Source organism: Macrobrachium rosenbergii, chromosome 53, assembly GCF_040412425.1.
Source record: "Macrobrachium rosenbergii isolate ZJJX-2024 chromosome 53, ASM4041242v1, whole genome shotgun sequence".
NCBI lineage: Eukaryota > Metazoa > Arthropoda > Malacostraca > Decapoda > Palaemonidae > Macrobrachium > Macrobrachium rosenbergii.
In genome coordinates, this window is record NC_089793.1 from 20,616,460 (window position 1) to 20,639,165 (window position 22,706).

At 40.0% G+C, this 22,706-nt stretch overlaps 1 protein-coding gene and 1 pseudogene across 2 annotated transcripts; both read left to right on the forward strand.

The window, feature by feature from the left end:
- Window positions 1-2,883: 2,883 nt before the first annotated feature.
- On the forward strand, window positions 2,884-22,694 carry LOC136834344 (protein Mpv17-like). Of its 2 annotated transcripts, none has more exons than XM_067096852.1 (4): window positions 2,884-3,040; window positions 8,808-8,923; window positions 10,603-10,824; window positions 19,581-22,694. In XM_067096852.1, the coding sequence occupies exons 1-4, from the start codon at window positions 2,965-2,967 to the stop codon at window positions 19,731-19,733; spliced, it is 567 nt and encodes a 188-aa protein (XP_066952953.1). In that variant the 5' UTR covers window positions 2,884-2,964; the 3' UTR covers window positions 19,734-22,694. The 2 variants fall into 2 exon arrangements, with proteins under 2 accessions (XP_066952953.1, XP_066952954.1); XM_067096853.1 differs by having other exon boundaries at window positions 2,923-3,081.
- LOC136834475 (U6 spliceosomal RNA) lies at window positions 12,822-12,922 on the forward strand (annotated as a pseudogene).
- Window positions 22,695-22,706: the final 12 nt, after the last annotated feature.

Consider the following 22,706-nt stretch of genomic DNA (forward strand, 5'->3'; position numbering starts at 1 on the left):
TTATGCAAGCTTTCGTTCCTTGTGTAAAACTGATCCTGTAGGACGTTTTAGAATTGAGCGTAAAAAAAAAAAATAAATAATGCGCCGAAGTTTCTTCGGCGCAATCGAGTTTTCTTTACCGCATATAATCAAGGCCACCGTAAATAGATCTTTGTTTCGGTGGTCTCTGTGTAATGCTGTATGAGCCGCTGCCTATGAAACTTTCAGCCACGGCCCGGTGTTGGCATGTCCTATGGCGTTGCCAGACGCACGATCATTGCTAACTTTAACCTTAAATAAAAATAAAAAAAACTAATGAGGCTAGAGGGCTGCAATTTGGTATGTTTGATGATTGGAGGGTAGATGATCAAGATACCAATTTTCAGCCCTCTAGTCTCAGTAGTTTTAAAGATCTGAAGGCGGACTGAAAAAGTGCGGACGGACAGACAAAGCCATCTCAATAGTTTCCTTTTACAGAAAACTAAAAGCCATAGATTCTTTTAATTCGACGAGGTTGTTTAGTGTGTTCATGCATTCCCCCTTCACATTTTTTTCATTATAGTATCAATATCCCGCTTGAATAGGGGAAAAAAAGTCTCCTTTTATTTTGGCTAAGTTTTCATGAAGATGGGTAGCAAATGACTGATTTCTGATAAAAGCTTAGTTATCGCACGGTCGCACCATAATTTCGGTATCGATAAGAGAATCTGCTACGCACTTTTTCCTTCCACGTTCATTTAGCGTATTTTTTGTGTACTTCAGAGTGTGTTGATATTATTTTTGTAGTGTTAATTGCACACTCATGGTCATAAGGTTTTTTCTTTTATTGTCTTTCCATGCAGAAACACAAGCACACACACACAAGCACACACACACACAAGCGCGCGCACACACACACACACACACACACACAGACACATATATTATTTTGCAAGCCAGCTCTACAGTTACCCACAAGCAAGAGAAATATATTTTCTTTCCCAGAGAAGTCGCTGACGTAATACTGCCGCTCAAGGCCGGGAAAATAATAGACACCAAACGCCTATTTCACGGACTTTGCTCGAATATTTCGAAGTTTTCAATCTATTTTTTGCAATGGAATTTCAAAAGAAACCTGACATCTCTGTCTATCGTTTTTTATGAGACCAGTATTTATTGTTGCAAACAGTGTTATATGCCAAGGAAAAATACACGAAACTATGAATAGACAGATTTTTATTACGTGCACACTAAACGGCATGAATCCAAGGTCTAAAGAATAGAGATAATTCATGGATAGGTATAATAAGCAAGATAATATAAAGTTATTCTCTGAGTTATCAGCATTATTATTCAAATCCATATTTTATGAAAAACTAATGATATTATTAAACATTTAGTGAAATACAATGAACATTTTATATAGATGATAAAATGAACACTGTGAGTGGTTGGCTACTGGATAGGGTCCTTGATGACGTCATAGAACTTTCCTCCCTCAGGAGGTTCACCCCTGCTTAACCCCGATCTCCTCTAAAATACCTGCTCCTGGGTTCACCAGGTACTCTTTAGACCTTGCATAAATCCACCTTCTGCCAGGAACTTTGACTCTTCTTATTCACAATATCTGCCATATATTGCCTGTTGACGAAGTGTTAGTATGTTATTGATCCATAAACATTGTATTAAATGCGGTTAAAGAACTTAAGAAAAAAGCTGACTTCAAAGAAATATAATACACTAGATTAGACCAATCTTTGTGCGTCCTATTGCATTAGACTCAAGGCTGAAAATTATATGCCCAACTTCTTTGTATTTTAGCATCGTTTCAAGCCTTTCGCACGAAAATATTTCTAGCACTATGAATATTTATGTTGCCTAAGTATGTGCTTTATCTCTTAACATTTCAGCGTGACTTTAGATTCTCTCCGTGTGTTACTAGGCGTACAGCTGATAGTCCCGAATGTATCAATTTTAAAAAGTACTTGTAGCGTATTTGGCGGTATGCTTACTCAACTCCTTTTTTTTATTATATATATATATATATATATATATATATATATATATATATATAATATATATATATATATATATATATATATATATATATACATATACATACATACACAATTGTAAATTTAACAATTTATACAATATATATATATATATATATATATATATATATATATATAATATATATATATAATGTATGTATGTATATTATAATTCTGATGTCTGATTGTAAAATGTGCACATGCTATTGTCAGATGGCCTTAATAATCAGTATAGGTATGATAAAGTAAAACTAAAGAATATACAACGTCAATTAAGTGGTCAAATCTTTAATAAAAGTTGGAGCTCACAAGAAATATTACAGTTAAATTTGAATTTGAATAAGTATTTCATTGTCATATTGCAGGCCTCTTATACAACATTTATATAAAACATTTGAGGCAAATTACTGAGGTTCAAAATATTGCGTCAAAAATGTTTATCATCTCTGAACACCATTAAACTCTTGTTACTTATCGCTCACTCTCGGGAGATGTGTTCATATTTGATAAGGCATCGGAAACGAGTGTTGTCACTAGGCAAATGGAAAACTCAGAAAACTCCTGATTGTTCTCATGTGACAAGAACTTTGAGAAAGTACAGTAAAAATACATTTGATAAAAAAAACATAATATAATTTGTAGTAAAAATAAATGAAATAAGATAATACATTCCAGACTCCGGGTGGCGAGAACTGATTATTACCATATTTTTACATGAGAAACTCTTACTATTAGTTAATGCTTAAGATTTCTTCAAAGTCCATGTTTGGGGAGTAATATAAAAATATCTCATGCTAAAGAAATGAAAATACCCAGCGTCGTCAAAAACACACATGGTTTCTCGAAAGCCCAAAGTTCGCGAAATAAATTATGGCAACACTGTTTTCTCATGCCGTGCCAAAAAGTATGTAAACAAGTTTGAAGTCGGTTAAAGACTTCCCTCTTGCTGTCGATGATGTCTGTCATATCGAGACTTTATGTCAACGCCTTGAGGCGATACCCATTGGCTGTTCAGTCATTTCAAGCAGGTGAGGACATGCACAGCAAAAATAGTGTGGACTATGCTCAGGTCTAGTTGCCTGCCGTACCAACAGGAAGGAAGAACAGCCAGTGTGAATACAGGCAACTTGTACGTTTTACTTCCCCTTAGAGGGTGAGGGTTAGTGCCGACAGTCACCTCATGCGGTTCACTGTAGACGTTACTTGAGGTTCTTTGCAGCGTGTCTTCGGTCCCTAGCTGCAACCCCTTTCGTTCCTTTTATTGTGCGTCTTTTCATATTCACTTCCATCTTATTTACACCCTCTCTTACCATCTTATTTACACCCTCTCTTAACAATTGATTCATAGGGCAACTGCGAGGGATAAAACCACAGGGTAACTCTGCACGGACTGCCATGTAGTTATGGAATGGTTCCACTCATTTGTAAGTCATTAGGGAGCCGGATGTTCAGGAAGGGATTGGATAAGAAAACCTATTATAAAAGGAACTTGGTAATTATATATATTAGCTCCGCGCTTGTTTTTACCTTTTCAACTGTTTTTTTCTACACTTTTAGAGGTTCTGATACTGGCGGTGCATCTGTTTGTTGTCGGCCAAATGGAATGTCCCTTTGCCGTGTCTAGTACTGGCCCCGGGGGGGGGTACCCATACGTTAAGTTATTGCACTTGCCGGACGGGATATGAACCGTTCAAAACAGACGTATATACCCATGCTCTGTCTTGTGAAGATCGCGTGTGGAAACCCCTTGTTGGATGGACTTCAGGGTTAATTACAGGTTAATTACACTCGAGCGTAAAAAATTAAAGGTAAATTCATAATTAGCAACCAAAAAACTGTAGAAAAAGTTAAGGTAGAAGGCAGTCGCCGCCGCGGAGCTACTATATAGTTCTACCAGGAACTGTACTAACCTAACCTAACCTAATCTCTAACCTAACCTAACCTAACCTAACCAAGTAGGCTGTGTTACTTAGGAGGGCAGACCACCGGGTGAAGGAAACTCCACTTGTTACCAAAACCTCCCATGTAATACTGCACATGTGCGATAGTATTCCAGGATGGCCGGCACACAAAAGCATTTCAGTTCTTACGTTAATTATAGGTTGATTACAGTTGACCGGCAAAAAATAAAGTTAAATTATTAATAAACAACCAAAATACTACAGGAAAAGTAAATTTCCAAGGTAATACCCAATGCAGGGCAACCCCATACTTTTACTCTGCGAGGTTTACTGGTAAATCCAAGCAACTGCTCTGCACGGACTATTACTGTGGAAATTGATTTTTCCTACGCTTTCAGTGTTGCTGATGAAGGAGGTGGTGGTGGTTATTGTCAGTCAGTTATTATTAACCTCATATCTACCCAACATGGTTGGGGACCCTATGGGAATGCGGGGTTTTAGGTGGGGAAATCGTTGGGAGAAAGACAGGACTGCCATGTTGTTGTCACGGAATGGTTCTGTGCATGCGCATGTCATTAGGGAGCCATATGTTTAAGAAGGGATTGGCTAAGGAAACCTATTATGAAAGGAAGTATACTAACCAAACCTAATTTAGCAGGCCATGCTACTTAGCACCTCCCCCCCGACCCCCCGGTGAAGGAAACTCTGCTTGTTACCAAAACCTCCCCTATAACACTGCGCATGCGCGATAGCATTCCAGGATGGCCAGCATACAACTTCTGAGGTTAGTTACATGTTAATTACAGTCGACTGACAAAAAGTAATGGTAAATTCTCGATAAGCAACCAAAATACTGTAAGAAAAATCAGTTTCCAAAGTAATACCCCATACAGAGCTATTGCTTAGTGATACTGGTTTTCCTCCTGCTAAACATTTCAAACCTTTTACTGTCAGTTTCCGGTTCAATGCTGAATAGCGTCATAGGCTATGTCCCAGTGCTTGGCCTTTGGCCTAAATTCTATATTCAATTCAGTTAAGCATGAAGATCCTCTGACTTCTTCCCAGAAACTTAGATATGAGTAATTTAAAAGTAAAGTTTATTGTAATATGAATAGCATAAGCAAAAGTTCAGATGTAAGTTTTATTTTATATCTGCAATAGTGCCATGGTTTTGAAATGGGCTGCAGCTTAGGATATTGCAAGTAGGCCTAGTCATGAATGAAAGTTTGGTAGAATTCCACTCTAAACCATCACATTTTGGACTTGAAAATAGCCTGTAATCTTCCCATTTTTAGTTTTCTGTAAAAGAAAGCTATTGAGATGGCTATTTGTCTGTCTGTTTGCACTTTTTCTGTCCGGCCCGCCTTCAGATAAAAAACTACTAAGGCCAAAGGGTTGCAAATTGTTATGTTGATCATCCACCCTCCAATCATCAAACATACCAAATTGCAGCTCTATAGCCTCAGTAGTTTTTATTTTAAGGTTAAAGTTAGCCATGATCGTGCATCTGGCAATGCTATAGGACACGCCACCACTGGGCCATGGCTGAAAGCTTCATGGGCTGCGGCTCATACAGAAAACAAGCTTGCGCCGAAGAACTTCCGTGCATTTTTTACTTGTGTGTGTGCCTTAAGCATTTCTGACATTCTTTTCTTTCGCTGTAAAGTTTGATTTAATATTGTACTTGCACCACTCTCATGAGCACCATGTTCAGTACCAGCCCCATTGGAATGAATGGCAGAACAAACAAAAGGTGGTAAATATCTCGGTAATAGTAAATTTATGATACATATGATCTTCAGTTTCATACTAATCATATTGAGGAGACTTGAGATCACAGCAATAAAACTCTTAATATCAAATAATAGTTTGAAGTAAAATAATACCAAAAGTTTTATACAGAGAATGTTAACACTTCAGCCCTAGCATTTTGGGTAAGCAGGTCTATGAGTAATTTGAATGTAGATTTCCTAAAATTAAAAAGAAAAAAAATCGTAAACTTGAATTAGTATACGTTATCTAGCCTAGTCTATGCTAATGCCTCCATTTATAAATTCAAGTTGTTCCTACACAAATACAAACCTTTGGTCTTTACATAGGAATTTTGCATGTGAATGTGAGCTGGAACAGCGGATAACTTAAAAACAAGGTCGTTAGCTACCAACAGTAGGGGCGAAGCCCTGCCCACTCGTTGGTCTGCACTACACTGGTTTTGGTCGCTGTTGTGTGAAGACATCTGTGCGCTTCTCTGCCCAACTACCGTCTGCTTTCCTTTTGTTGTTTTTGTGTGGTATATGATTGTGTGTGATTGTTTGCTTATAGTTGCATCATGCAAACCCCTAACTTAGAGCAGCCTGGGGAGAGGAAACCTTTAATTATTGAGTGTTGTCCAGGCTTCGGTTAGAGTGCTGGGGTACTACCCTAAGAGGACTCCAGCATCTCAGGCCGGAGTGTCGACACCTCTTCGTTGGTACCGACTTGGCCAAGGAAGAGGTGTCCAAGAGAACGTCCTCTTTTGAGCTTTGTGAGACAATAGTGGGCTTGCTCTTCATCTGACGAGGTAAACAGGAGTTTGGTAGGCGAGAGATCATGAAGTTAGGGACATTGCCCTGTCCCTTGCATTCTGAAAGGACCTGATGGTTCAGCAGGCAATATGGGCCGGCATGTGGTCGCACCAGACCATATTTACCCTGTACATGTATTATCTTCAGGACTTGTTCATAAATCTTTGGACATACTTTTCCTTGGATCTTGTGGTGGCTGCCCAACAAGTTGTGTGGTTCATATGACTCCTTTAGGGGACACGTGCATCCCATCTAAGGTGTTAAGTAAGCGGGAGAGAAAGGGTGTGAATGACTGGTCTCCTCCCGTCTCTCCTTTACCTGTCTCTCTCTTTAGGCAAAGAGGCAGGTAGTGAGCTGTCACATGCTGGACAGATGAGTTTCTGGGTGACTGCATGACAAGGGTATCCTGTCCTTCATCTTGCGTAGATGGTTTGGGTGTATGTTCCCCTCTCTCTTAGACAAGGGAAGAGAGGGATAGAAATTAAAACAAACCCATTGCTCTTATTAGCAAGTTTTATTGTCTCCAACACTATTGGGTTCTTCCAAGCATTTTTTTAAAGTAATGATGCAGCTCATTACTTTAAACCCAGAAGTCTAGCAGTTGCAGCATCCCATATGTCGAACAAGCTAGAGGTGTAGGATTCCTTCCTCAGCTCTTCCAGACCAGGAAGGTATTCCCAGGTGGGTAGGAGATTTACACAAAACTCCACCCTCCAATGGGTATATAAGTCTCTTATGTAAAGACCAAAGTTTTGTATTTGTGTGGGAAGAAATGGCAAATTTTTAAAGTAATTTGTATGTTTCCTAACAAACAAACCTGAAGGTCTATATTTATGGCCCACCTCAGCCACCCCTCATTCTGATACCTGGCCCGAAAGGCAAAGTAGAGTGCAGACTGATGAGTGGGTGGGGCTTCCCCCCTACCGTTGGTAGTTAATGATATTGTCTGAAAATTAAACGGCCATTCCAGCTTGCCTCCACTAGCTAAATCCTATGTAAAGACCTTTAGGCTTGTATCTCAGGAAAAACTTGCTATTTCAAGTACATTTTCTCTTGGCTCTAAGTTGATCCATGGGTATTTTCTCTTCCAGTGTGGAAGTAGAATTGCAGCCCAGATGAGATTTTGAGATAGTAGTGGCATCACCCTATACTTTGCACTCAATAGGAACCTGTTGACTTTCAAATATTGCATGCTGAGAGATGATTGGGTATGATCACCTGCATGTTGTTTTACCTGCAGAATGTTGCCCACTAGCCTTGGACATGCTTTCCGTGGACCAGTGGTGGCTGTTCAACAGGTCGGTTAGTGAGCCCAGCTCCCTTTGGGGCAGGTAGCACCTTGTCTAGGTATCCAGTTGGCAGGAGATAGTTTAGGAGTGACTGGTTTTCGTCCCTCTCTCTTTACTTTACTTTCTTCTTCTCTGGAAAATGGAGAGTCAGAGTGCCATTCTGATACAAGCTTGATGGATGTAGATGCAGCTGTCTGACTGAGCACCAGTCTTTTTATTGGCAATGAAAGGCAGCAAGTTTCCTCCTCTCCTGGCAAGGACAGACAATAAAACAAGCTTTGTTGATCCTATTTACCTGTTTTATTGTCTTTGACACTTCAGTTAGGGTTTTTATAACCTGATTAAGTAATGGAGTACAAACCCTTTACCTAATGGTCCAGAAGTGTAGCTTCTGCTACATCCCATATGTGCAGTATACTAGAGGTGCTCTAACAGACTAGGAAGGTAACACCCCAGGTTGGGCTAACCCACCTGTCAGTTCAGAGAGTACCCAGATTCCTCCCATCAATGGGTAAGTCTCCTATGTAAAGAACGTAGGTTTGTATTTGTGTAGGAACAAATAGTATAATTTAAAAGTAATTTGTATTTTTCCCAACATAAAACCATGAAGTATTTTACATTTATGGCCCTCCTTATTCACCCCTCACTCTGGTACTGGAGATGGAAGGCAAAGTGGAGTGCAGACCCCCTGCCTGTCAGTAGGTTGGCTACCTTGTCAATAAGTTTGAATAGTTGTTCCAGTTTGCGTATGCAAGCAGAATCCTAAGTAAAGAACTTCAGCTTTGTATGTTAGAAGAAATACAAATTACTTCTAAAATTACTCCTTTTTTTTTGCTGAGGATCTGAAATATTAATAGGTCGTGAATGTTGTATTAATCTCAAATGCCATTGCCCCGTTCTTCCCTGCACCACATAAGTATGGCCCGCTGCTATTAAAGTGCCAGGTTATTGAGGTACTAGTAGGTAGAGGTTCTCAGATAAATTCATATTCTGGTTATGTATAGAATTGATAACTATATTGACCTCAGCTATCTTTTCCAGGTATATTGATGGGGGCAGGAGATGTAATATCTCAGTTTGTAGTTGAACAGAAAAAATTTGAACAGTTCCAGTGGCAACGAACTTTCCGGTTTTTTGGCCTTGGAACTTTTTTTGTGGTGAGTCAGTTTTACATTTCTTAATCATGTTTCAATGAAGCTTATAGGGGGTTTAGTTATTACTGTTGTTTATTAGTTTCACAACAAACTTTTTACATATAATTAGCCAAAATTCAGGATCAACAAATTTCCTTTCCATTTCCTTCTCAGTCATAATTAGCCAAAATTCAGGATCAACAAATTTCCTTTCCATTTCCTTCTCAATCCCAAAAGGGCCTCAGCATGTCACAGCTCTGGTTTTTGGCTCAAGGAGCTTCAGGTTCCCAGGTAATAAGAGCCTTACTTTTGGTGTGTCTAGTAATTGGTAACGAGGCTTTTGTTTTCAAAGACAGTTTGGGTGATTGTTTATCTAGAATTGAGTACAGTCAGCTCTTGTCCTACTGTATTGTGATTTTTTGCAGGTTCCCAGTGTACTGTATTGCTAGATTTGTGTAGATCAAATCTTTTCTATAAATTGGTGTAATACACAGTCTCATGTAATTAAAAGAGGAAATTGTTGTTAATAGAAGAAAGATAGTCTCAGTTATGTATTACAGTGTAGTGAATTCAACTAGGATACCCACTCAGCAGTCACTCTTATGTAACAAGACATTATACCAGTATTCATTAATGGTTATGAGAATAATGGCTAATTTAACTGACATCCACTCAGAAAATAGAGTAATAGATATAAATCTGTCTTGGCAAGGTGCCATACATTATGGACAGATCTGATTTCAGATACCCAGCATAGATTTCATAATGAAAGATTGTTCTTAACCAACCTTTTACACTTCTCTGATATTTAGTGTATATATGATAAATTTAGTCAGTACGTAATTAGAAACTGCACTCTTTTAAAAGAATATACAGTAATGACCATTAATTTAGCAATCCTTTTTTAGATCACTGTTTAAAGGGTTTAGCAGCTAGTGCTGTTACTAAGTCATTTGGCAAGGTGCCATACCTCACAGAATTCCATCCCTAATGGTAGGTTGAGAAGTCTAAGTTATCTTTGATAAAAGTAAGACGTTGAGTTAGCCTGATAGAAGACTGACTATTAGAAACAAAGTTTTTTTAGCTAGAATAGTAGGCCACTTATCATTTGAGGGCTTAAAAGGTCCTCTCACATCTCTTCTGGCTTTATCCATTACAGCAGATACAGGCTTTACTGGCTAACCTGTCTCTAGTTCAGTGGCAGTTCAAGAATTCCCCGGATCTTGGTCTCCATGGTTTTAGTTAGATCTGAAGCTCTTAAAAGACCATTCTGATTCCTGAGTCACCCAGCCTCCAGCACTTCTGCTTGCCTTGCAGCTGTGTTTCCATGGTGACAAATATTGGGTGACTTACCATCAAGGGGATAGATACTAGGTGTTCCCAGTGCATAGCTGACCAGAGGAGTGTTGCTTTTCATTCTATAGGAATATTTTTTGGAGTGCTGACTGTGCAAGAAATTGACTGTGTAAATTGATTGGATGATATTAAAAAAATAAAATGTTATTTAAGAAATTTTTTGGGTTTTTAAAAATCACATGATAAGCTGTGCAGGAGTCATCAGTTTTATAATGAATATGATGAGCAGTGTGACGATATCAGTGTTGTATGATATTAAAAAGTGATTTTTGTTATTTTGATGTGACTGGTTTCTGTTGTTTTTCTGTATCTTACTATTTTATGTTAAGTCTGCTGTTTTCTTCCAGGGACCAACGTTGGGAACTTGGTATGGAGCTTTACACAGGCACATTGGATCAGGGAAAGGGATTGTGGCAGTTAAAAAAGTTGCTGTTGATCAACTGATTTTTGCACCAGGATTTATTGCAGCATTTTTAACACTTTTAGGCATGCTTGAGGGAAACAGTTTTGAAGTATCACAAGATATGGTCAGAAAGAAGTATAAGGATATTCTGCTTGCAAACTGGAGTGTAAGTCTTTAGTAGAGTTGAGATTGCAATTATTTTGATGTTCATATGGAAATATAAATCATAAATGTCTTTTTACTAGTTGCAAATCTTATGTTTAAACACTGTCTGATGAGTTAACCTCCTTTGTATTATATCTTTTTCCATCTTACTGTCCAGTCTCAAAGAATCATATGTTCCAATGGAAATACTGTCATGGCAACAAGGTAGTTAGCTGGTGGTTAAGAGGAATGATTTGGGAAACTATTTACTCACCTTCTGCACATAGCTACAGTGACTATGACCGTGTTAAACGTAACCATCCCAATCATTGATACTTTAACATTTCTGAAACTCAGTTTTGTTCATGAGACTTACCTGCCAGATATATATATAGCTGTATTCTCGAAGGTCCGATAGAATTTCGCGGCTGCACGTAGTGGCCGGTCAGGTGGTTAGTACCCATTCCGCCGCTGGGAGGTATCAGGAACCATTCCATTTTCTATTCAGATTTTCTCTGTCGCCAGACTATCAGCACCTGTTGTCAGTTCCTCCACCATTTGATTTAAATTTGTTGTCACTTGCTATTTTGGTTGTTTTTTGCATTCGACTGGATCTGTGATTCCAGCATAAACTCTTTGTGGACCGTTTTTGATTTTTTGCTCTTGACTTTTCTTATAATTAAGATGTCTTACCTCTAGCTATTGGTCTGTCAGCAGTTGGGTGAATGTAAGGTGAGGCTATCGAAGACGCTGATAGTTCCTCACTCTTTATGTATGATATGGGTGTTCAATGCTCTATATAATCGGTAATGAATGTGGGATTGTCTGAGGGTGAGTGGAAGAAATATAAAACCTATATGCTTAAATTGGAGCGTGAGGCTAGGGAATCTTCCTCCCTAGAGTGCATCATAGATGGACAGTCAGGGTTTTCTCCTACTATAGTAACCCCAGAAAATTTTTAGTACTAACCCTGTAGTTTGTTGCTGCAGAAGGTAATTCCTGCTCGTGTGAAAGTAATGCGTGCTCTTGAACTAAAGTGAATGCAATTCAAACGCATAGTGTTAGTGCTAGTGCCCCAGTGTTGTGGAGCGTCAGATCGGCTATATGCCTCTAGGCCTGGACACTCTGTCGAACTCCCAGGACCAGGGAGGGGCATGTCGAAAGTCGCATGAGGGTTACGGGGCTTCCCACCGATCTGGCGCCCTTCGCGGGTCCTGGTGACGCTACCCAGGCTGCTAGGGATCGTGCTCAGGCACGATCCTGAAGGGACGGCGGTCACCCGACACGCCCTCCCCGCTCGGGGTTGAGCTCTCGGTTGGACTCTCGCCCTCTTAAGCTTAGAGGAGAGGGCGCTTCCGTCCTCTTCCTCTAGACGTTTGTGCCTTACGGAAGTTGCGTGGATATTCCTCTGCAGAAGAGAATAAAGTGTTTTCGAATGATCACGCTATGACTTCCCCTGTCAGCGCTAAGGCAAGGGGCTACCTTCCCCTGTGGGAAGAAGTATACGTCTCTCGCCCCTTTCCTTCTCTCAGGTTCAGCCTTCTCCCGAGAGTGGCTTCTCCAACGCGTAAGATTTGTTGGGTTTGCAACAACAGCTGATGCCTCATGAACCTTTCAAATTCGAATCTGCCTGTTTTGAGGTACAGACTTTCACCTTCGTCTCCCGTTCGAACGCATACAGAGCCTGTCGCCTAGAGAGTGTTTAGTGGCTTCCATTGCGTCTTCCCGAGTTGAGGTGTTGACCTTTTCTTGTGTCGCCAGGAGCGCGTCTTGCTCTCGATGCGCTTCTCACGCTTCACGCGGGCTCACCTTGACGCTGGCGCGCTCAGCCGCGGCGACGCCGCGCCACGCCAGACTCTCTTCTAGTACTTGCCACGCGGAGGCCTCTGGCGGCGTCCACGCCATGGCTCGGCCTTTCACGACGTATAGCTTCAAGTCTTGTGTTGACACCGCTCCAGTTGTTTATCATGTCGCACAACTACCCGCTTCAACATCTGGATGTCCTTCTTAATTTAGCCAGTACTTGCTTCGGCAGTACATATATAAATTGGAACGATACAGAAAGATTAGCATGGCTCTGCGCAAGGGATGACACGCTAACCGTGGCGTTCCCATTTTTTATGTTTATTAAGCGACTTCAACCGTTCGCTGGAGTTCCCGGGCCACGTATCGGGCGAATCGAACTACTACCCACTCACTTCACCAAGACTCCGCCAGCCGCGGAGGAACATCCTCTTTCGTCACAGCCTTTGTATGAAGAGAAACTCTTTCGTCCTATTCTTCCTCCGATTATCAGACTCTGGCTTTTTCTTAAGTGATCTGTTTCTGAGACTTTTCAACCTTCGCTACTCTCTCCACCTTCGCAGCGCCAGTTGTCTTTGTCTTTAGAGGAGCGTTTGATCAAAAAATCGGAAATCAAATTTTCTGGGATTTTTTTATGGCATCATACATATCCTGACTATCTTCTCAGAAAGTTTTATTTAAAAGTTCGCCACAGTTAGGAGTTATAAACAAACAGTAACCTATCATAGTCCAAATTACATTTTTCATATAATGTAATGATATTGCCAGTATATCGGTGGTAATTTCCTTTTAGCTATGGAATAATATCTAATGCGATCTATAGCAGCCCTGTGGACATAGTACGCATCAGCTAAAAGACAGGAATGCCGCAGGGCAGTCAGTGGCAGTCAGTCAGTAGCAGCTCAGGAGCTTGACTAGAGGTATGACATCGCGCTGGCCAACCTCACCGTGTTTTGACACTCGCCATTTGGCTTCATTTAAGCGGTTATATTACTTTGCAGGTCTATTTTTTGGCTTTTCATTATGTCATAAAAAACATCAACCGTGTAACGTAAGCAAATAAATACACAGAGAAGCAAAATGTCGTTTTCTCAAAACTAAAGTTATTGACATTCAAACTGCATCTCCTTCATAACGCTTTTGCACCGATCTGTGATACAAAAAGTAAACGAAAGCTAAATGTTTGCCTAACAAGGGGCTTCCATGGGGCAACACGAGACCCGCACCACGAGAGAGTTTTCCCGAAGGAATGTCACTTCCAAGAGAGGCAAGTAGCGACTTTCATCTCCCAGACTTTCCCTTTGCACCAGGCTTCATTTTGCACAAGCCTGGAAAGAGTGAGGGGCAGACGTTTGGTCCCTCCTACTGTTAGAGAGGTTACTTGATTCCTTCCTGCCTCCTCCTCCTTTTTGTTTTTTGTTTCCCAACTGCCTTCCTGTCAAACAGAAAATTGTTTGACCTGCTCAACAGATGTTAGGCGGAGAGCATGGAACAGGTCTTGACCTCGGTGTTCCCCGGGATTTTACTACAGATTGTTTCTAGTCCCAAAGCTTTTTCAGTAGGCTGGGACCCGCTCTTGACGTCAACAGGTCGAACAACTTCTGGTCGGAAGGAAAGTTCAAGATGGGACCTCGCAGTCAATACTAGGAGCCCTTCATCGAGGGATTGATGGTATCTTTGGATTCCAAGATACTTATCTTCACGCCCCAATTCATCCACGTTCGTGAAGTATCTCAGGTTGTCTTGGGGACTAGACGTACCAGTTCAGGGCTCTGCTTTGTACTCTGCTAACGGCCATACCGCGATTGAAAACACCGCTTCGTCCATCAGCGAGTTAAGCAACGTTGGGTCTGGTCACGTACTTGGATGGTTGACCGCCTGGGAGCATTTTCAGATGCTGTTACGCCACATTTTGCTCCGAGGTGTTTACATCGTCTCATGGAAAACGTTGCGATGCAGTTGCATCTGTCGCACGTCAGGATCTCCTCTACTTGGACGACTGGTTGATTCGGAAATGTCGTCATTGCGAAGCGTATCTGGAGGACCTTCGGTTGACTCTGCAACTCGTGGAAGTCCCTGGGACTTCTGGTCTGTGGAGAAGTCGCAGCTGATCCCCTCACTGTTCATTGTGTCTGGGAATTCAGATCTATTCAGCGGCTTTTATAGCTCCGTCGAAGAACGGCAAACTTCTATGTACGGAAAGTCTCGGCCTTCTTGGAAAGGAAACATGCTAGGTGAAGGAAGGAATGAGTCTGCTGGGACCATTTCTCGCTGGAGAAGTTTGTTTTCTGGGGAGTCTGCATCTCAGGCCTCTTCAGTTCTTTTGTTGGAGAACTGGCAAAGCAAGGAAGACTTGAAGAGGAATTGAGAATTCTTCCTTATATAAAGAGGATCTGGGGTGGGCTTGGCTCGATCCAACGAAACAGTAGAAAGGGATCTCTCAGCTTCTGAACCCAACCTAGTGTTGTTTTCCGATCGGTCGTCAACAGGTTGAGGGGCAACTACTAGAGGGAGAGGAAGGTTAGGAACCCGAGAGAGGAACAGTGTCCTGTTTTGTCGACTTCAAAGATTTGGCGTATCTTTTAGCTTCGCCAATTCTCGAGGTCCAAGTTTGCAACCGTGTAGTTCTAGCAAACTTCGGACAATACTACTTGATCCCTAACTCAGCCTTGCAAGAGAGATTATTCTTTGAGCCTATGCTGTAACATTCCCGATTCTCACAAGTTTGTTGCAGGGTTCGAAAATGTTCGAAAGCAGACCTGCTCCTGTTGGTAGCCATCAACTCCTGCCGGTGGACCCTTCATCAGGAGGTTTTGCCAAGATTTTTGGAAATTTTGGGGTCGCCATCTTGGATTTTTTCGACTTTCAAGAACAGCGAGGCTCCCTCTATAAAGCATCATCTGTACTGACCTGGGGCAGTTAGGAGTGTTGCTCTTCTCCTGGGATTGACGGAATAGATGTTTGCCTTTTCCCCGTTCTAAATTCTGGGAGAAGTCTGCATGGGGATTCGCGACCTCAAGTGCGAGGATGACTCTCATCCCCCACGTTTTACCTTCGAACCACTGGTTCTCGAGTTTCTCTTCTGGTTGGTGAGCGTTCCGAGGACCCTTCCCCTGAGAGCAGACCTGCTCATACAAACCCACTTCACGTGATACTTTGAGATCTCCCGCTCCTGAACCTGACTGCTTTCAGACTATCGAACTTGGTCAGAGCTAGGGGTTTTTCTGGCCAGGGTAGAATGGGCCATCGCTAGAGCCAGAAGTTCTTCATCTAAAGGATATATCTAGCGAAGCGAGCAACCTTCAAGGTTGAATTGTAGAAAGAAGGGCACACTCTTCCTCTATCACTGTGAGCCAGGGTTATGGATTTTTCTCCCTTTACTTAAGAGAAAACTCGATATAGCAGTTCACGACATCAAGTGTTATCGGAACATGCTTTCGGTGTATTCAGACACAGAGGATTAGCTTTGTCTGACCAATAAGGACCTACGATCTTGAGCTCTTTCAAGACGTCAGGTTCTCAGCTAATTCCTGCTGCTGGAACTTGGCGAATGCTCAGTTTTGATGTTTAGTCCTTTGAGCCTCTCCACTCTGCATCTCTTAAGGATATTTTCAGCGGCATTCCTCGCGAAGAGAGTGGCGAAGTTCGAGGAGGTCATGTGGGCTTCAAGGAACACAATGCTGTCTATTCTTTAAGCCCTAAGTTCTTGGCTAAGAATGATAGGTCTTCTAACCCTTGGCCTAGACACTTTGCAATTAAAGGTTTAGCAGACCTTATTGGACAGGAACCTGAGGGGAGTTCTATGTCCAGTTAGAGCTCTCAGGTACTACCTTAAAAGAACACAGGACACTCGTGGTCCCTTGGATGTTTTATGGTGTTCTGTGAGGCAACCAGTTAAACCTATGTCTAAGAATGCACTGGCATTCTTCATTAGAGAACGTCATTGGGACATACACTCTGGTTGTGACGACTCCAACTTCAAGTTGTTGAGAGTTACGCTCACGAGGTGAGGGCAGTTGCTACCTCCATGGCGTTCAAGAAAATATGGTACTCAGTGACATTTTTAGTACCACATTTTGGTGAAGTCAATTCGTGTTTGCCTCACACTCTTGGCAAAGATGTTTAGGTAGCATAAAATTGCTTTTCGCTGGGACCATACATTGCTGCTTCAGCAACCTTTGGGACAGGGGTAACTCTGATCCTATCCCCTTTTTTTAATTGTGTTTTTGTGGTTGTTGGGTCGACTACTGAGGCAGTCTTCCCAATCCTTTGCAAACCAACGCTTTAGGTGTTGGTTAGGTGGTTAGTAATGCTCTTTTGTCCTCTTTGTATGGTCTATGTCTAGTCACATTGTGGTCACGCCCCGTTGACAGATCATCTAGAAGTCGCCAGCTATATGGGTCACTACCTCGCTGGGGTCTCTAGTAAAGCAGAAGCAGACTAGGTGGCAGTAACCACTCAGTCAGCTACGCTATCAGATAAGGAACCAAAATAATTTTACCAATACTTGGTTTTCCTAATTCTTGGCTGTCTCTACCCTCCAAAGGTGGTATTCAGCTATATATATATCTGGCAGGTAAGTCTCATGAACAAAATGATATTTTAATGATAAAATAAAGTTTGTTCATACTTACCTGCAGATATATATATTCATATTGCCCTCCCTCCTCCCCTCAGGAGACAGTGGCGTTAGAAAATCTGAATAGAAAATGGGAATGGTTCTGATACCGCCTCCCCAGCCGGCGGGAATGGGTACTAACCACCTGACCGGCCACACTCGTGCAAATGAGAATTTGAAATTCTGTCGGACCTTGGAGAATACAGCTATATATATATCTGCCAGGTAAGTATGAACAAACTTTATTTTATCATTAAAATATCATATTTGTAATAAATGGTGGAGTTTATTCAATGATGAACCTGGCAACAACAAATCAAAGCAGATGAAAGACATGGTTGAACTACTATTGCATTCTTTGAATCAGAAAGAATGTCCCACACACAAGTCATTTTAGCTTGACTTAGAATTGGTCACACTTGTTTGACCCTTGGTTACCTAATGAATAGCACACATGACCCAATCCCTGTATGCAGAGAATATACCGTATTTGACGGCGTATAAGACGCACTTTTTTTATTAAAAAAATGGCCTAAAAAATCCCCCTGCGTCCTATGTACATAATGTAGGCTCAAAATTTAAGAATTTGGCTGAAATTATACATGAACGTCATGTAGATGTTGTAGCCTAGCCTAACATTCGGTGTTATCTTAATAACCTATTAAAACCAAAGTTTTATTATATTATTTATCATTATCCCACACTTACCATCACATAATTACTACTGCTAGTATTATAAATCAATATCTACGTTGTTATTATCGATATTTTCATTAAAATGTGTTATTATCATTATAAATGCGTCTACAGTGCATCGCCGCATTCCACATTTACAGACTTACAGTACGTGTGCTGCCACCTATTGGTGATTATCTCGAGAGCTTTACGGATAACAAGGCTTCGTTCAGTTGGTAGTTGGCAATTCCTGCTAACATTCTCTTTAGACATAACATGGCTTCAATCAGTTGGTGGTTGACAATTCCTGCTACCATTCTCTTTAGGCATAATAACAAGGTCGTTGAGTTGATATGCGAATTTCGTGCTAGCATTCTCTTTTAAGAATAATAACATGGCTTTGTTCAGTTGCTCACGAGACTTGAGCGTTACATAGGGAAACATTTTTATTTATTGATTTTACCCCTGCAAATATGGGTACGGAAAGCAAGAGGCAGTTACACTATTCGCTGCAAACTTCAAGTTATAATCATTTTACTGTACATCCAACGTCGTCTGCACGCTTTACAAACGATGGTGCTGCCACCTAACGGTATTCATATCAAGCCAAGAGGCAGCTTTCAGCTGCAGTGATGAAACGTAGTAAATTCCAGAGCTTGATTGCATACTTTTATAATATATAATGGATATATATAACATATAAACGATGGTGCTGCCACCTAACGGTATTCATATCAAAGCCAAGAGGCAGCTTTCAGCTGCAGTGATGAAACGTAGTAAATTCAGATCTTGATTGCATACTTTTATAATATATAATGGATATATATAACATATATTACCGTGGTAACATCTTTATTAATGTTTTTGTTGATTCTGCGGTAAGAAACAATGTTTACATAGGAATGTGTTGCAATCTATTGGTAAACCTGAGGTAGCTTTCAGCTGCAGACTAAACATTCGGATTGTAGTAAATGGCTGATTGTATAATACATATCTTTGATAAATATAAATATGATAAAATAACTTCTTTATTAATTTTTTGTTGATTCTGTTGGTAAGAAACAATATGCATATGATAACCTAATACTACAGTTTTTTACTTACTAAAAATCATATGAGCATAGGCTAGGAAACCTTATTTTTTTTTCCCTCAATGTCCTGCTGAAATTGGGGTGCGTCCTATGCAGACATGCGTCTTATAAGCCACCAAATACGGTAGGCTGGTACTGTATTAACAGTTACACTAAACTTATGTGAGGGTCCAGACTTCAGCAAACAGCAAATATATTGTGGAATTAATAAGATTTTTAAAAATTCAGGTTATTAGATAAAATGTAAACTGTTTTCAAAGCCCAGCGTATCCATTTGTAAAACATCTGCCAATGCAAATTATGGGATAAGCTATTCAATGAGTTGGGAATTTTTGGAAAAAGCACATTAAAAACAGTAACCTAACTAGGGATTAAGCTGAGAGGATGAAATCTAAACTCTGTTCTTAAAAGCACTTCAAATTATTGTGACTCTGTTGTCTAGTTAGTCTGCTTAACAATAATAATTAAGACTCCTCTCACTCTCTCTCTTCTTATCAGTATTAAACAGTTGGATGAATAATTTTATTTTGCTGTTGTGCTTGTGAGTATTTTCAAAAGTATTTAAAATAACATGTTTATTCAATGTTCCAGGTTTGGCCTGCTGTTCAAATTTTCAATTTCTCCTTCACGCCTTTGCAGCATCAGGTATTGGTGGTTCAAGTGTTTGCATTGCTATGGAATACGTACCTAGCTTGGAAGACTAATCTACCCACAACTCCTCCAGAAACGATTGCAGATAGCTAGGTGTCTTGATAATTGTACTATAATTGCTGTAATGTTACTGAAACTTTGCTATAACTGAGACCTATGATTCTGTGTATTTATGTTGGTATGAACTCTCCTCATGAGGTCAGAAAAGTCTATTTGCTCAAATGTGGATAATTTGCAATTCAGTGTTTGATTTTGTTTGTTTCCATATTTTTAAAGATATAATTTTTACTGTGTATACTGTATAATTTAGCATACTCATATGTAAAGCCTTTGTTTTACAAATTTCTCTTGACAGTCCTAGTTGCGAAAAAGGCTTATGTTCTAATGTTATATTCAAGAATATCTTGATGATATTGCTGCCAGTAGGCAGCATATATTTATGTGGTGATTTTACGTTATATTGCTGTTCATCAGTAAGGATGTTAATGTTTAAAAGTGCATTGTTCTCTGTGCTGCATTTTCATTGATCATTGACTTACAGGCTTATTTTTTTGTAACTTTTAAACCCATCATTTATATAAGTCCCCAGTTGTGAGTTTTCACAAATCCTAGGTATTCTGTTAATGAACTGAAGAAAAGAATATCATCTAATGACTGACTGGTAGTGCACTGCTTTCTTGCTTATAAACCATGGGTTCCATGCTGTCAACAAGATATTTCTTGATCTGATTTTAGCATTCATTTTTATTTCCTTTCCTGTTAATTCATGCAAAGCTTTCCCTTTTTTCATTGTCAGCGTCTCATTTGCTTGTGCTGTTTCACTGTGCATTGTTACAGTGGATTAGTGTTTTGCTGCCTTTCTTTAGCTTGTCAAGCCATTTGCTTATATAATGAGTCATTTATTTTGCCAGATTTAAACTATGCTTTGTGTAGCAGTACTGTACTTTCTTTCATTCAATTACAGCAAAATATATTTGCTTTTATCTGGTGGAAGTGAATAAGTTTGATAACGAGGTAATGAATGCAGTCAGTCGCTGGGCTGTTATCCTCATTTTGAATTGGTATTCATTTTAAATTGGCATGTCGTATTTTGAATTTTTGATATTCAACTTATCATGGAGTAAGTTTCATTGGCAATTGTTTCTTTGAAAAATATTTGTATATTTTAACTTGTACTAATTTATCATTTGTGCCTTTTGACATTTTATTATCTTAGTCACAAGGTTCATTTTAACTTTGGAAGCAGAACATTGGTTTAAAGGAGAGCTTCATTCATTCTTTCTCAGAAGATTTCCTTCCCAGGTCTTAAGTCTTCTCATGTGGAAATAGTCATTGGTGAGGACAGGGGGCGATCACTTGATCAAGAGGAGGTCTTGCGAAGTCTCAGAATAAACCAGCATTTTTTTTTTTTTTTTTGAGGAAGCCCAGTTTACTGGGACTAAGACGAAGAGAACCCATAAAGGTCTTGAGCTGTTACCGACTTCAGGAAACAAGGCGACAAACTTATTTTTGACACTCCTTCCTTGCACTTAATAATTTGGTTGAATTTGTCATTTCTTTGAAAACATGACCATGTTGTTATGCTCCCCTCCTTGGCTTGGCTTGGAGGCTTTTAACTAAATTCAGTTGCTCATAGTTCATCCCATATCAGTGTTGTACAGCCTTGTCCTTCCAGAAGACATGGCAAGACAGTGATGCAAATGCTTTGCTGGAAATTTTACTGGGGATGATTCTGTGTGATATTGGGATTTTGCCAACTTACCCAGGAAGACCTGCATTCTCACTTTGAACTGGCCTGGCTTACTTTCAAAGTACAGAATTTTCAGTTGCAAAAATACAAAGCCTGTCAGGGATTGCCTCATCACTAATTTCGGATTGTTGGTTTCTCAGATACTAAAATTTCTTAGATGATTATTTCATTCTTTCATCAGGAGGCCTTCTCAAAAAGAGAACAGAGGTAATTGAAGCTTCTGGTACCTTTCTTCAGATTGCCTGTAGATATTCAGCTTGGTATTCAATTTCTGGTGATAGAAATTCATTTCTCACTATAATGTGGTTCAGTTCCACAATAAGCTGTAGGTCCATTGCTAAGTAACCAATTGGTTCTTAGCCACGTAAAATAAGTCTAATCCTTCAGGCCAGCCCCCTAGGGAGAGCTGTTAATCAGCTCAGTGGTCTGTAAAATGTAAGGTATACTTTTTTTCTTACCCAATAGTAACGATGTTAATTCTGTGGGAACCAGTGCATCCAAGGGATTTGACACACATTTGATGAAGACTTTGCTAACTGGATCCTTTGACGCAACACTGATGGCATACTTAAGGTAGGCGGCCCTTTGTTGCTGCATGTAGTCATGCCAGCTATTTCTTGACTGACCTCCTTCAAGTTATGAATGGTTATAAGTTAGCACTCAGTTAGACCTTCACCCAGTCAGCTCATTCTGCAATTTCTTCAGCAGCCAGATCTGGCCTCCTAAATTGCAGTTCGGATAAATTTAGGTAATGGGTCTGTGTATTACAGATTGTTCATTTTATGTTTCAAAGTAAGAGTTTTACTGGCAATTGGTTTAAAATATTTGCATTGGGGGTCTGGGTTCCTTAGAATTTTTTCACTAAATGTCTGTGATAAAATAAATGTAGAGATACAATATATATAGATGTAGAACCATTCTCCCCTGCAGCAATGCTTGCAAGATAAACTTCAGTGTATGAATGAATAAGCAGATTCACACAAGCTAAAGACAAAGCGGATGTGTTAAGATCAGTAAACTGCTTTGTATACCCGTTGCTTAATTCAGCTTGAAGTTTTGGAACTTGGAAGATATTTTGTTTTATCTATTAATTTGATGCTTGTTTGGATAGTTCAGCATGGTGCTGGATTTTCTGTTTTTCTCATGGGGAAGTAATTATTTGTTGCTGGACATTTGTTCCTGTATTATTTTTTACCTAAGACAGTGCAAATTTGTTCCAGTATGATTTTTATTTTTTACCAAAGACAGTGCCATGTGTCAAGTTGTTTCTTATGGAGTTAATGAAATAAAAAGATATTTTATTATTATAAATTTCA

Excerpts from the sequence above, each read along its gene's own strand:
- LOC136834344 (XM_067096852.1), top strand. The coding sequence starts at position 2,965 with ATGATGTCTGTCATATCGAGACTTTATGTCAACGCCTTGAGGCGATAC. Across the intron at positions 3,041-8,807 it reads TGTTCAGTCATTTCAAGCAG|GTATATTGATGGGGGCAGGA; the intron begins GTGAGGACATGC and ends TATCTTTTCCAG. Across the intron at positions 8,924-10,602 it reads GCCTTGGAACTTTTTTTGTG|GGACCAACGTTGGGAACTTG; the intron begins GTGAGTCAGTTT and ends GTTTTCTTCCAG.